A 16,553-nucleotide genomic window follows, 5' to 3' on the forward strand; every position below is an offset into this window, starting at 1 on the left:
TGAATAGTTAAACTATTAAGAATGTAAACTCTGATGTCAAGAAAATCTGGCTGCCTTTTACTAGCTATGGGATGTCAGGAAAATTATCAAACCCATGAAACGAGGATTATAGTACATGGTGTTGTAAAAGACACAATTAAGTTGACCTACTACAAGCACCTCAACCTAAGCATGTATAAAACTGGATCTTTACTCTCTCCTTTCCACACCCCAATTTTTTCCCAGTAGAGGAATGGTATAATCATGTCCTTATTTAAAAAGTCATAAATTGGGAGTAATTCTTGACACTTCCCACTCCCTCAACCCCTTTATTTCACTAATCTTCTATACTTATCAGTTTTTTTCTAAACAGCTCTCAAATCAATTTTTGTCAAATCCAAACTACAATCACCCATTTCCCGGAATACTGTAATAATGTATAGAATGGCAGCTGCCCTCTTCATTACCACTCTGTCTGGCTTCCCTTCAGCTCCCTCCATACTGGTTCTCACTCTGGAATCTTTTCACATGCTGTCCCTGTTATCTGTGATGACTCTTTCCCATGCCCTTCAGCAGAATAATTATTTCTCCCTCATATCAAATGTCATTGGCCCACTACACACACATTGGGTGGATTTTCTTACGATAATAGTCACATTTACCACAGAAGTCTCCCATGTAGTGCTTATCAGAGTTATGGTAAATAAATTATTGGGTAATTTTAGTAATTATCCACAAGTTTAATAACATATTTAATGATCTACTTAATAATAATTATATCTAATAAAAATAACTACTGTATTATCTATTAATAATGCACTATAAAATAGTTTAATAATGCATCTTTTACTCACTGAAAGATCAGCTCTGTTTAACAGTTAGGATATTTTTAAATAAAAGTGAAAAAAATACCCACAGACCACTGGTGCCTGGACACATATGAAAACACACAGTCACCTTTTCATACGTACAAATTCTAAACTGGACAGACTCATACACAACAACTAACACATTCACCTCTACTCCAAATCTAAGTCACATCCAACTATGGCAATGAATTCCAAGTTCCAGAGCTCTGGATGATGTCCATTTCTCCTCATAAGGTTTGGACATGGCTTTTTATCATTCTCATAGACTACCATATTATATATGATGTAAAACGATCTTGGGTCATTGGGTAATAGCTCTCACTTAATAAAACAGTACAAAAATATTTTGTGCTTTATAAACTGTTAGGTAACATTTGAACAAAACCTTCAGCAATATTCTAAAGGTTTCAAAAAGTAACTCATTTTATACACAAAATCCTTTTTAAAACTCAAGCAGCTATGGGCAATTGGTTTGACTACTAACAACAGGTGATAGTTAAGCCAATTGCTTTCGTAGTGCATAACCAAGGCTGCTATTTCTTAAGCTAGAAATATTTCTCATTATTCTCCCATTCAACCTCAAAACATGTTATGATCTGCCAATTAAAAGAACCTAATTTCAGGCATTTCTGTACTAATCAAATCAATTTGGTTGTAAATGATAGAAACCCAACCTAAGTGAGCTTACGCAATGAAAGTGAATTAACTGGGTCATCAGCAAAGAGCACAAAGTTCAAAGGTGAAGCTGACTTGACAATTAAAAATAAGCAAGATCCTCTGTTTCTATCTTTCATCTTTGCTTTTCTCTTCATTTTGGCTTCACTGCCCCTACTGCAGAATAGTTCTTACAGACAGAGAATGGGCCCATCCCCAAAGCACACACAAAAATGTCTTTTCAATGTGGCTACAGTGTGAAAATAATATCTGAAGGAGATTCTGACTTGTCTTGGATCGTGTGTCATCCTCTGGACTAACACAGTATCCAGGTGGGCCCACTAATCTGGTGAGGAATTTATGACTGAAACAGAAGAAGAGGAATTTTGCTAACAATACAGGTGCTAAAGAGGTCTTTTTAAGGTATAGTTTTGAGTTGGTTTGTTTTTAGGAGAAGCTGGCCTCAGAGTCAAGATATAGTGTATAAGGAAGAGGTAATTATTTTAGTACTTTCAGGCTATTATAATTTAACTATCTGTATTATATTGCAATATACACCTGTGAATAAAAAATTAGTAGCACTTACTAACTAAATTCAGTCATCTCAGAATAAAGGTGCTATATAAATATAGTAACTGAGCACTTACTGTGTCCTAGGTTAATATTCCAAGTGCTTTTTATTCTTTATCTCACTTAAAACTACCATGATCAGTGGCTTTAAGACATCTAGTAACATTCCATATAAAGCTGACGTTGTGCACAAGCCCATGCCCCAGACACCAGCCCTGCTGTCATGAATGTACCCATGCCCCAGACCTCAGCACCAAGAAGGAACACCTTTCCTCCACGTAGGAAAAGTAGAGCAGAAGGACCCCAGCAGCCTTCACCACAGAGAGGATGCAGAATCCCACACAACCACCTCAGACACCTGCAGTCTTAGCTGCCAAGGAAGACAGTGGTCTTTACCCATGCTGATCACAGCTGATGGAAAGGCCCAGAGTCCATACCACTGTGCCCTCCTGGAGCCAGAGACACTGCTGTGTCCCCACAGGTCCACTGCACCCCGCCCAGCTGGTACTCTTGCACCCCCCAAAAGTGGGGGTCTTTCCCCCACCGAAGCCAGTCTGTAAATTCTAGAAGTGACTGATCCTTCAAAAGCTCAGACACCATCAAAGGAACAAAACAGATTCCCCAGTAACTACCCAAAGAAATGGAGATCTACAAATTGCCTGAAAGTGAAAAGATGGAAAAGAGATTCCATCCAAATGAGAACCAAAGGAAAGCAAGGTTATACACTTAGACAAATAGACTTTAAGTCAAAACTATCTCTAGAGACAAAGAAATTCATTATTAAATGAACTAAAGAGTCAATTCATGATTAAAGGGTCTATTCAATAGAAAGATAAAACAATTATAAATATATATGCAACTAATACATATAAAGCATAAGATCGGCGGATCCGTAGGGAGTAATTGAAAGCAATACAACACTAGACTTCTTTATCCCACTTAATGGATAGAACATCCAGACAGAAAATCAATATAGAAACATACAAAAATCAATTGCATTTCTATACACTAACAGTGATATGACACCAAAAGCACTAGCAACAAAGGCAAAAACTAAAAAGTAGGATTTCATCAAACTAAAAAGGTTCTGCACAGCAAAGGAAACAGTCAACAAAGTTAAAATGAAACTTACAGAACGGGAGAAAATATTAACAAATACCTGATAAGGAATTAATCTTCAAAATGTATAAGTAACTCATACAACTCAATAACAAAGACAAATAATGAGATTTTAAAATAGCAAAGACCCAAATAGACATTTCCCAAAATACAAGATATAAAAATGGCCATCAGATATATGAGAAGGGGTCAACATCACTAACATTAGGGAAATGCAAATCAAACCACAGCCCACACCTTTTAGAATAGCTGTTATCAAAAAGACAAAAGATCATAAGTATTAGCAAGGATGTGGAAAAAAGGGAACCTTTATATACTGTATTAGTGGAAATGGAAATTGGTACAGCCCTTATGGAAAACAGTAGAAAGTCTTCTCAAAAATTTAAATGCACTACTTTGTGATCCAGCAAGCCTATTCCTGGGTGTGTGTATATATATATATATATATATATATATATATGCAATAAATACGTTAAATAACTGATTGTGGCAATTATTTCACAATGTATATGCATATCAAAATATTAAGTCATACACCTTAAACATTTTTGTCAGTTATATCTTAATAAAGTTCAAAAAATAAAAATAGAGATGTTGAACAGAATAAAGAATTCAAATACATATAATTGCCCACTGTTTTGGTAATGTTAATAAAAACATTAAGGACCATCTATATAGATGTTACAAAAACAATATTACCTTTTCCAAATATGCTCTCACAACGTGCATCAAGATCATGGCAGCCTCCATCAAAACAAAAAGCTTTTCCATCTTTACACTTGTGTCCATTGTGTATGGTTATATCAGTTGGACAGATTGCTGAGCTTCCATTACAAGCCTCAGAAATATCACATTCAGGATGCCCAACGGGCCTGCATTCAGCACCTGCTGCCTTAAACTAGAAGAAATTAAAATATAAAACTAAAAGCATTATATATGATTGTTGTATTTATCAATATTTATTTCAAAATTGCTCTAACTCCACTTATACTTTGATGATGTACCTATTAACGTCTCTTAGTACCTTCTTTGTGTAAAACATTATGATAATCATATTAAAAAAAAATTGAATGTTATCAACCAGAACGGAGATGACATGGGTAAAGGAAGAGTATAACACAAACATGTGATGAGAGCCCAAGTTTTGTTTGTGTTTGGTGGAAGGAAGGAAAACCAGCTTTTAGCTTGGGACAATTATTCCTTTTGGGCAAAAACTGTGTCATTTAGATAATTTCCAAATAAAATAGACTTATTCAAACCACAATCTGTAAGTATGGAATATTTATAATTCCATGAAAATGTGAAACTTAAATAACTGAGAATGAACAGTGGGAAATCGAGGGTGATCAAAGAGGCAGTTCAGCTACAGAATTCTTTGGAAAGGAAGGAATCCAACTGCAATCTTTCTCCTGAATTATCCTATGGTTAATTAACACTTCCATGTATAGTTTCCTCTAAATTTATATAAAGAATCTCTATATCATACTTCCTAATTGATGATTTCCAGTTGATACTAAAAAGATCACAGAGGTTAAGAATTAGCTACATAATAAAATTCTGGAAAAAAATCTAAAATAAAACTGCATCAGTCAAGGACAGTGAAGGACACAGAACCAGTGGCAGGTTGTTCAACAGAGGGGTTCTCACGTGACAAATCTGTTACAGATATGGTAAAAGAGCTTAAAAGGAAAATAAAAGACAGGAATTAGTATCTTCACCAAATAAGCTAAAATGTGACCTTTAAGTCAAATAATCTTTGTATAACAAGTTCATAGTTTAAATTTTGTATTAACATGTAGTATTTGAAAAGTGTTAATTCCAGTAAGTTTCATTATTTATGCATTTATGGGAAGCTGCCATATCTTTCAGTTACATACCTGGAGATACCCACCACAACCTAAAACAACATTTTTATTCAAAAAAAATATGTAAATATTGGATAAAATAAATGTAAAAAGTCCCTTTTAATAGAGATCTTCTGTAGCAAAGAATTCTGAAACAGGTCTCAATCAAGGCTTAAAACCAGCAGCATCATTGGTGAGAATAATGCCATTAGAAAAAGGCCTCAACATCCAACTATAATTCACAAAATCAGACACATGATCCTGAATTTAGTATCTTTTTCTTTATATGAAAGGTCATTTATTCTGACTTTGTGCTAAGTGTCTAAGTATCCTACAGTATCCAAGACATAATTCATTACATACTGGGAAGATAATAACAAACTTAAATCTTACTTGACAGTTGTTGCAGCATGATCCTGTATCACAATTTGCACCTGGTTGCAACATACAAGTTCGAGGATTACAACAGCTATCAGTTCCACATTGCTATAAGTGAGCGGAATGCACAAGTATAAATACATCACGGCAATAGTACAGATTTCGGCAGGAGCTGTATTAAGGGCTAATTTTTTTATCTGAGGGGAACAATATGAATGCTGTAGACATTTACATATTTTTGCATCTCTAAACAATTAAAATACCAAGGTGGGACTTATACTTTGGATCCAAACAGGGTAGCTGGTACCTTGCTAACTCTTATAATCAACTAGAAAACTGGGAAAAATATATAAAACAACTTTTTCCAGAAACTTGATAACAGTAACAGAGAGTAGAATGGTAGTTACCATGCCTGAAGGGTGAGAGGAAAGGGGAGATACTGATCAAGGGTACAAACCTTCACTTATGAGGTGAGCTAGTTTTCAGGATCTAACGTACAGCTAGTTGACTATACTCAACATCTCTGTACTATATGGTTGAAATTTGTTAAGAAGATAGATGAAATATTTTCACCATACCAAAAAATGATAACTGTGTGAGATGACGGATATGTTAATTAGTTTGACCATGGGAATCATTTCACAATGTATACATACATCAAAACATCACGTTGTATACCTGTACACTTTAAATATATACAATTTGTATTTGTACAACATACTTCAATAAAGCTGGAGGAAAAAGGGTGGGTAGAGTTTAGGCCCACTGCAAAGTAGGAAAGTTCCCAAGACTGCCTTCATTTCTTACACCAATCACAAGTTCACTGGATTCCTAAAACCACCCTCAGGTTTGATAATTTACTGGAAGGACTTACAGAACTCACTGAAAGCTGTTATACTGACAGTTACGGTTTACTATATGGAAAGGATACAAATTAAAATCAGCCAGGAGAAGCAAATAGAGAGAATCCAGGAGAAGCACTAAATATGGAGCTCCTACTGTCTTCACCCCATGGAATCACAGACACATTACTCTCCCAGGATTGCTGTGTGAGGCTTCCTAACTCAGTGAGGTAAGTATTAGCTTAATATCAAACCCAGATATACATATTACAAGAAAGGAAAAGTACAGATCAATATCTCTCATAAACATAGACATAAAAATCCTCAACAAAAAAATTAGGAAATTGAATCCAGCTGTGTATTAAAATAATTACACACTACAACCAAGTGGGATTTATCACAAGTATGCAAGGCTGGTTTATTATGCAAACATCCATTAATGTACTCCATCATACTGACAGGCTAAAGAAGAAAAATCAATGACCGTAACAATTGCTGTAGAAACAGCATTTGACAAAACCCAACACTCATTTATTACACAAAATGTTAGCAAACTAGGAATAGAGGGAAGTTCCTCAATTTGATGTTTTTTTAATCTAGAAAAAACCTATAGCTAACATCATAGTTATGGTGAGAAACCATAAATTTTCTTCCTAAAAAAGGAACAAGGCAAGGATGCCTCCTCTCACCACTCCTTCCGACATCTTACTGGAAGTCCTAGCTAATGCAATAAGACTAAAAACTGAAGTGAAAAATACACAAATAGAAAAGAAGAAATAAAACCTGTTTTTGTCCATAGATTAGATGATTATTTATGTAAAGAAATTATTTACAGTAACTAAGATACAGAAGCAACATAAATGCCTATCAATAGACAAATGCATAAAGAAGATATGGTACATATATACAATGAAATAATACTCAGTCATAACAAAGAATTAAATCTTACCATTTGTAAAAACATGGATGGACCTAGAGGGCATTATGCTAAGTGACATAAGTCGGAAAAAGAAATAGCGTATGATTTCACTTCTATGTGGAATCTAAAAACATAACAAATAAACAAACATAGCAAAACAGAAACAGAGTTATAGACACACAGAACAAACAGGTGGTTGCCAGAAGCAAGAGGCTTGGGGGAGGAAGGATATAGGTGAGGGAGAATAAGAAGTACAAAATTCTAGTTGCAAAATAAATGAGTCATGAGTATAAAATGTACAAGGTGGGGAATATAGCCAATAACCATGTGATATCTTTGCATGGTGACATATCATAACTAGAACTTATCATGGTGATCATTCTGAAATGCATGCAAATACTGAATCACTATGTTGTCTAATAGGAATTAACATAGTGTTGTAGATAAATTTTAAAATAAGAAAAAATCTGTATCTGAATTGTACCAATGCTTATGTACATTTGTGAAAAGTCATCTACCTGTATACATAAAACAGTTGAATTTTACTGTATGTAGATTATGCCCCAATAAAACTGATTTTAAAATAGATGAAGATGAATAAAGAGGAAGGACTTGTTCTACCAGAATGGTAAAACATAACACAAAGGCATGCTACTAAAACAATGTGATATGAGTCCAAGTTCGTTCCCACCCATGTATGTATTCAACCCTCATATCATTTCTGTCTATCTTGTAATCACAGACATTTATGATATCTGCAGTACTGCTGCAAATCCTGAACTATCTGGAAGCATTATATCCTGGACCTTCGGCATTCTTATATTTTCAGGGCTTCTCTATCAAGTGAATAATCAAAATCACCCAATGTTCAGACTTTAACATTAACAGTCTTTCCTCCCCATACTGCTGATTCAAAGGAAATCTGATGGTCTATCACACACTAGTCTTCAGTAAGACAAGGTTAAGCACAGGTTTGGAAAGTTTTTATAATTTAGTCTAGAACCAGGTCATTCTCGACTCCCCTTTTTTCCTATCAGCAAAAATTTTTTGGAATATTCATCTATTTGTGCGAAACTCTTCAACCTATTAAACCTAGACAGAATATTCTTGTATGTATCTCAACCTTGATTTCATTACTGCCAATATTCTGCATGGTACTCAGTCATATTTGAGATATATAGCATTTATGACAAAGTGATGAACTAAAATGATAAATTTATCTATCAATTTTCCTAGTTATCAGACTTACTTCCTCAGTACCACAGTCACAGACTTCATTTCCCTCCACTCTGCCGTTGCCACAGATTGATACCAGAGTCTTTTGCATTTGTGGCTTATTCTGAAGACACCGGGCACCCATATTTGAAATGAAATTTTTAAAGTCACTCAAACTGCAACTGCTAAAAGTCTTCACACCACTGGATTGCCTAAAGACGAATCCATATAATATCATTGACAGCATACTTCTGAAAACACAATTCTATATCATATAAATTAATTTGAAAATGTTAATCCAAGAAATAATGATAAATGTTCATAACAAGTGGTTAGAGGCCAAAGTCATTCTTGAAGAAGTCATGTGATTTCATTCACTAGAATACATATCCTCTTAAAACAAAATTAAGTTCAATGGGCAAAACTAGATAAGCCAATTAGAAAATCTGCAAAGGATTTGAATAGATATTTCTCCAAGGAAGACATATAAATGACCAACAGGTATATGAAAGGTGAACAACATCACTAATAATCAGGGAAATGCAAATCAAAAAAAAAAAAATGAGATATCACCTCACACCTGTTAAGATAGCTATGATTCTTAGGGAAAAAAAAAGTAACAAGTGATGGTGAGGATATGGAGAAATTGGAACCCTGGTACATTGTTTGTGTAAATTGGTCCAGCCTCTGTGGAAAACAGCACAGAGGGTCCTCAAATAATTAAAAATAGAACTACCATACGATCCAGCAACCCTACGTCTGGGGATATATCCAAAACAACTGAAATCAGGATATGGAAGTGATATCTGCACTCCCATGCTTACTGCAGCAATATTCACAATAGCAAGATATGGAGGCAATCAAAACATCCATTGGCAGAAAAAGAAACAGAAACAGAAAAATAAAATGTGGTACATACCTGTAAAATATGTCAAAAATAGTAAACATTGAGGGTGGGATGTAAAAATACAGGGTTGTTAAAATGTGTTTGAACATAAGAGATCAACAACTTAAAATAATCACGTACATATGGAGATTGCTATATGTAAACCTCATGGTAACCACAAACCAAAAATCTGTAATAGATACACACACAGAAAAGAGAAAGGCATCCAAACATAACACCAAAGATAGGCATCAAATTGTAGGAAAAGAGAAAAAAAGAAGAGGAAATGAATAAAAAAGAACTACAAAAACAACATCAAACCAATTAACAGCACGGCAGTAAGTACATACTTATCAATAACTAACTTAAATGTAAATGGACTAAATGCTCCAATCAAAAGACACAGAGTGGCTGAATGGATACAAAAATAATACCCATACATAAGCCTCCTACAAGAGACTCACTTCACATCTAAACATATGACAAACCCACAGCTAATATCACACACAAGTGAAAAGCTGAAAGCATTTCCTCTAAGATCAGGAATAAGAGAAGGATTCCCCCTCACCAATTTTGTTCAATATAGCATTAGAATCCTAGTCACAGTAATCAGACTAGAAAAAGAAATAAAAGGAATCCAAATTGGAAAGAAATAAATAAAACTGTCACCTTTTGCAAACGGCATGATACTATATATAGCAAATCCTAAAGACACTGCCAAAAAAACTATTAGAACTTATCAATGAATTCGGTAAAGTTGCAGGATACAAAATTAATATACAGAAATGTGATGTATTTCTATACATTAGCAACAAACTATCTGAAAGAGAAATTAAGAAAACAATCCCATTTACAATTCCATCAAAAAGAATGAAGTACCTAGGAAGAAATCTAACTAAGGAGGTAAAAGACCTGTACTCGGAAAACTGTAAGACACTGATGAAAGAAATTGAAGATGGCACAGACAAATGGAAATACTGTATTCATGGACTGGAAGAGAAATCATATTGTTAAAATAATCATACTACCCAAGGAAATCTACAGATGCAGTGTAACTCCTATCAAAATATCAATAGCATTTTTCACAGAACTAGAATAATTCTAAAATTTGTATAGAAGCACAGTAGACTCCAAATAGCCAAAGAAATCCTGAGAAAGAACAGAGCTGAAGGTATCATACTCTCTGATTTCAAACTATAGTACAAAGTTCCAGTCATCAAAACAGTACAGTACTGTCACAAAAACAGACATATAGATCAGTGGAACAGAATAGAAAGCCCAGAAATAAACCTATGCACTTAAAGGTCAATTAATCTACAACACAGGAGGCAAGGATATACAATAGAGAAAAGGCAGCCTTTTCAATAAATCATGCTGTGAAAACTGGACAGCTACATGCAAAAGAATCAAACTAGTCTTCTCTCTCACACCATGTAGAAAAAAAATTCAAAATGGATTAAAGACTTAAATATAAGACCTTACACCATGAAATTTCTAGAAGTAAATAGGTAAGTAAGCTGTTTGACATCAGTCTTAGTAATATTTTTTTGTATCTGTCTCCTCAAGCAAGGGAGACAAAAGCAAAAATTAAGAAATTGGACTACATCATACTAAAAAGCATTTGTACAGTAAAGGAAACCATCAACAAAATGAAAAGGTGACCTACTGAATGGCTATTATAAAAAAGACAACAAATAAGTTTTGGCAAGGATGTGAAGAAAAGGAAACCCTCGTGCACTGTTAGTGGGAATGTAAATTGGTACAATCACTATGGAAAACAGTATGGCTATTACTCAAAATTTCAAAATAGAACTACCATACAATCCCTCAATTCCTCTCCTGTGTATTTATCTGGAGAAACAAAAACACAAATTAGAAAAGACACATGTGCCCATATGTTCCTTTGAACACTATTTACAATAGTTAACCTAAGTTCCCATCAATAGGTGAATGGACATAGAAGATGTGGTGTGTATAAATGCAATGGACTACTACTCAGCCATAAACAATGAAATATTGCCATTTGCTATAACATTCATGGAACTAGAGGGTATTATGCTAAGTGAAATTAGTCAGAGAAAGCTAAATACTATATGATTTCACTTACATGTGTACTCTAAAAAACAAAACAAATAAACTAACATAGCAAAATAGAAACAGTTATACATACAGAGAATATACAAGTGGTTTCCAGAGGGGAGGAGGAGCAGTAAGAAATAGGTGAGGGAGATTAAAAGGTGCTAACTTCTAGTTGCAAAACAGAAATGAAACGTAGCGTGTGGGGAACATAGTAACTATGTAACATCTTTGTATGATGACATGACATAACATAACATGACATGTGGTGATCATTTTGAAATGTATAGAAATATCAAATCACTATGTTGTGTAACAGGAAGTAATGAACAAAAAACTCATAGAAAAAGAGATCAGATGTGGGTAACCAGAGACGGGAGTAGGGGGAAGTGGGTACTGGATGAAAATAGTCAGCAGGCACAAACTCCTGTTATAAGGAATAGGAATGTAATATATAACATTATAAATATAATTAACATTGCTCTATATTATACATGAAATTTATTAAGACAGTATATGCTAAGAGTTCTCATCACATGGAAAAATTTTTTTCTATTTAATTTTTTATCTATTTGAGATAATGGATGTTCACTAAACTTACTGTGATAACCATTTCATTATTATGTAAATCAAATAATTAGGCTGTACACTCTAAACTTATACAGCACTGTGTGCCAATTACACCTCAGTAAAACTGGAAGAAAAAAGAATAGATTAATTTTATTTTTATATGCATTACAAACTAAATCCACCTAAGAGAAAGTTTTGAACTTCTCAGTGTTGTTACATGCAAATCCTTGCATAAAGATAAGTCTGGCTATATATGTGTATGATGCCTCTGCCCAGGTGAAATACAACTGAAATGATGGCGTGGAGAACACCAGCAGCCACTTAAGTAAATTCCCAGACGTACATCAACAACTCTTTAAACTTCTATTTCCTCCATCTTTCCATTGACCAAATTAAGAATCAAACTCTGAAAGCTTGAATCTCTTCTCTTTTAATGGCTTTTCAATGTTTATTCACAGGTTTGTACTACATATATAATATGATAATTCATTAAATTATAAGTTGCTTGAGGCAGGAATTTTGTCATCTTTATTGTTAATGTAATTTACTACCCACAAAGTTCTAAGCAAATGTAGAACTGTCTATTGATTCTTCTTAATAACAAAATTTTATTAAACAGACTGTGCTGTGCTTAATCCTCACCTTTCTCAAAGATTTCACAGAAATTGTATATTAATTAAAATTTTATATAATTATGTCCATATACCACTAATAAAAATAACTGCAGAGAAAATTTCCATAGGATGAGTTACTCTCCATATATGGTATAAATCTGTAAGGCAAGGAGGAAACTGACATGTATTGAGCACCTATTATTAGCCAGATATTTTATTCACTTGACTATTTAATCCTCACTACAAACCAGAGAGGTTGCTATTGTCATCAGCATTTTACAAAAGTTGAATTAAAAAAAAAAAGTTGAATTAAATGTCAGAGAAGCTAGAAACCTATCAAATTCAGATAGTTTGTAAATTAGCAGGATTCAGTAATTTAAGATTTCAAATTCAGGTAATTTTTACTCAAAAATTCATCTCTGAACATAAATCCTTCAATAAAATATTTACTATTAAATATTAATAGATATTTTGGTATAAACCATAAATTTTGATGACCTTACCACTAAAACTGAAAGGTGAAGAAAATTTTTAATTAAAAAACTGTATAATATTTTGTATCTAGAAACTATTTATAGTTAACTGTATATAATTCCTAATTATTTACCTTTTTGCTACCCACATGGCAGTTCTTAACTAAGAACATATGTTCCCAAAGTTTATTTGAATCACTTATCTAGAGTTTTCCTTATCATTCATTTAGTTGAGATTCTGTACTCTAAATTCTAATGCTGTTATTTTGTTCCCAAATTATTTTATAAAAGCTTACTATATAACTAGTCTAAGTTCTGTATTCAAAGAACAGAGAACTTATTTGACAGAAACAAATTAAGCAAAACCAAACCAAACAAAACAAAACCACCCACAATTCTACCATTTTTCTGAAGTTAGAGTGAGCACTTGACACCCTTTTGAGAAAAGAAGTTTCTCTTTTACACTATTTCACTTTCCTTTCAGGGTTCGTCTCTTGCCTACACTCCCCCCCCTACCCCGCCCAAATTCCATACTCTCACTGCTCTTGTGGATCCCTACCACCACTATCTTAATACCTTCTAGGTCTTCCCTACTCTTCAGAAAGGACAGAGTGTAGCACATGATAAATAACTTACATATTTCTTGATTAACTGCATCCTCACAATAACTGTGTGATGCAGCTACCATGATCTTCATTTTTCAGATGAGAAAAATAGGGTTAGGAAAAAAATTAAAGAAGTGAAAGACTCCAAAGCTCACATTACCATCAATGTATCCCTTACTCCAAAATGGTAGCCCCTCTTCTCCAAATTCTTATAGCTTAATAAAATTGGTCTTGACAGGGAATTAAGAGAAAGCAATATGAATAAAATAATTTAATTTCTCTTAACAAATGATAACTCCATGCTTCTTCCAAATGTTTTTGCCTTTCTGTAAAATGATGCAACTGGATAGGTGAGTAAACCGTCACCATAAGTTTTCCCTAAGCTCCTACATTCATATTTATCACCATTTTCTATGCCTCTTTCCTCCCTCCATTTATGAACTCACTTGTTTGTATAGACTATGTTGAAAATTGGAGTTTCAGACATGACTTACCCACTTTTAAGAAGTAGGTATAAATTAAGTCATCAAAAAAATGTTACAAGGATCACAGAAATAAAGAATGAAGTTTGTACAAATACATTTTAACGTTCTCTTGCTACTTGTTTTAAATTAATTCCACTATATTAATTGTCTTCTATATGAAGTCAGTATGGAGCAGAGAAAATAACGAAGCTTTGAGTTAGATAAACTTGTTGACTAGTACCAATCTTGAGACTTAGGAGGTTTTAGGCAAAGTGATTAAACTCTCTAAGTCTGTTTTCTCATCAACAAAATAGGGATATTACCCATCCACTTCATAGGGTTATTGTGAGGATTACAGGTTAATAAACAAGCAAAGTCTCTAATTCAACCCCCTGGCTTATTGCAGGTGCCCAATAAACCACTGATGACATGACTGACATCGGCTGAAGTTGGCCACTTACTAACTGTGTATCCAGTGGAGAGTCATTTAGGTTCTCTGTACTCCAGGTCTTTTAAAAAAAATCCATGGAAAAAGACAAATAGAAATAATAATATTTTCTTTGAAAATTACATAAAACAATGTATGAGATGTACTGTGGAAATGCAAAAGATGTATCTATCTGCATTTACAGACTTTATATATCCATTTATCATACATAATTGTGAGATTTTGTAGAAATTAAGATAATACTTGCTCTACACACATCACCAAGGTTTTGTAAGAAATTGGAGAATATGTATGAAATCACTTTAAATATCATAAAAGCACCATAAAAACTAAAGGTTTATTAACACAGTTTCTAAAGCCAGAAGGCCTAGGTTGAAAACTCAGGTCTGCCACAAACTAGCTATCTGACCCCAGAGTATCCTTCTTATAATTCAGCTTCTCATCTGTAAAGATGAGAATAATAGGACCTGCCCTAAAAAGATGTTGTGAGAATCAAAGGATTCAACATATGTAAAATGTGTGGAATGGTCTCTAGCACATAGCAAGTACACTGTAAACATCTTATTTTTAATTGTCATTAATACTAGACTCTAGGTGACTTACACAAAACACCTTGTCATAGCATACTTGAGAATAGTTGGCCAAATGGACAACAGGCCCAGAATGGTAATTCTCATATTTTTATATATCTATATAAATTTTATATTTGATTTAATAAATAATTTTATAATATTTTAATTTATTACATATTTAATTTAACAAAATTATGTAATATTTTATATGTATAAAATATTGTTTTTATATATAATCCATGTAGAACTAATTTGTAATATATGTGTATATATAAATACATATGTTTGAGTTTGAGCTATTTTTAGAGTTAACCTTAGGTGTGCTTAGGAGTAACTATAAAAAGAGGATGCTTTAAAAAATTAACAGCTTGTTTTCATTTTTGATTTCTGATTGTTTAATTAGGATTAGGTCACACTTAGCATAAGAGAATAGGCATGATCATTCCCATTTTAAAGATAAGAAAAATAAATCTAAGCAAGCAAGTTCTAGTAATTTATCCAAAGTCACACAAATAGTATATTCTTTAGATTGTAGTTTTCCCACTTAATTTACTAAAAGCAGAACCAAAAATTCTGTCTAAAAACAAAAGCCACTTGTTTTGGCCTACTGACATATTTTTAAATATCTTTACTAAATGATTTCAGACAATACATAGCCTAAGGAGAATCATTTTGGTAATGTATCTTGCAGGTTGGATTTATCTTCTTTTCTTTAATCTTTGTTCTTAATGGTAACCTCAATCCATACTCCTTTGACCCTTAAAATTTCATATTTATATTTTTTAATACATGGTCCATTTATAGATGATTTGTGCTATAAGCAAATACTAAAATTTTTCCCTTCAACTATTTAAAACAAAATGAACATAACCAATAAACATATCTAATGTTTTAAAAACTTACATAGCTTTTGGATTCATTATGCAGGTGGCCGCTGAGCATTGACATTTCTTTGGGTCATCATATGAGATCCCCAGACTGAGTCCCAGCATCTGGGTGACAATAGTTGAAAACGCCTCCAAAGTTATCTCCTTGGGATACTACATTAACAACAAAGAAAATTCAAATAAAAGACAACTCAGTGAAGAGTGGTAAGAATAATATTTTTTCTAAATATGAACATTTTATTGTTTGATTGAATACCTAAGAATATGGAAATACAGTTCCTTGGACAAATAAGATGCTGAAGTTCTACTTACAAAATTTTATTGAGATATAAGCATTTTGAGCCTATGTCTAGCTTTGCCATGATCTAGCAAGTGAATGCCTAACATTCAACTACTAACTACTAACAAGTAGTGCGGGGTGATAGCACCAATTTAATTCTCAAACCTACCAGATTTGGTGGGGAAGGAATCAGAATCTGAAACTTGGGATGGGAACAACTGAAGTGACATGGACTTGCCTTGCCAGTAAAGTAAGCCTCCCTCTAAACAATGAAAGAGCCCCTACATTT

At 33.5% G+C, this 16,553-nt stretch overlaps 1 protein-coding gene across 1 annotated transcript in view; it reads right to left on the reverse strand.

The window, feature by feature from the left end:
• ADAM32 (ADAM metallopeptidase domain 32) overlaps positions 1–16,553 on the reverse strand; it is an 81,012-nt gene that overhangs the window by 32,255 nt on the left and 32,204 nt on the right. The window contains exons 12-15 of the mRNA XM_032468655.1: positions 16,001–16,137; positions 8,424–8,601; positions 5,429–5,521; positions 3,891–4,089 (exon numbers count right to left, since the gene is read on the reverse strand). Coding sequence (XP_032324546.1) covers positions 3,891–4,089; positions 5,429–5,521; positions 8,424–8,601; positions 16,001–16,137 — 607 coding nt within the window. The remainder of the gene's footprint in view (positions 1–3,890; positions 4,090–5,428; positions 5,522–8,423; positions 8,602–16,000; positions 16,138–16,553) is intronic.

The sequence above is a fragment of the Camelus ferus genome, chromosome 26 (assembly GCF_009834535.1).
Source record: "Camelus ferus isolate YT-003-E chromosome 26, BCGSAC_Cfer_1.0, whole genome shotgun sequence".
In the NCBI taxonomy this organism is placed as follows: domain Eukaryota; kingdom Metazoa; phylum Chordata; class Mammalia; order Artiodactyla; family Camelidae; genus Camelus; species Camelus ferus.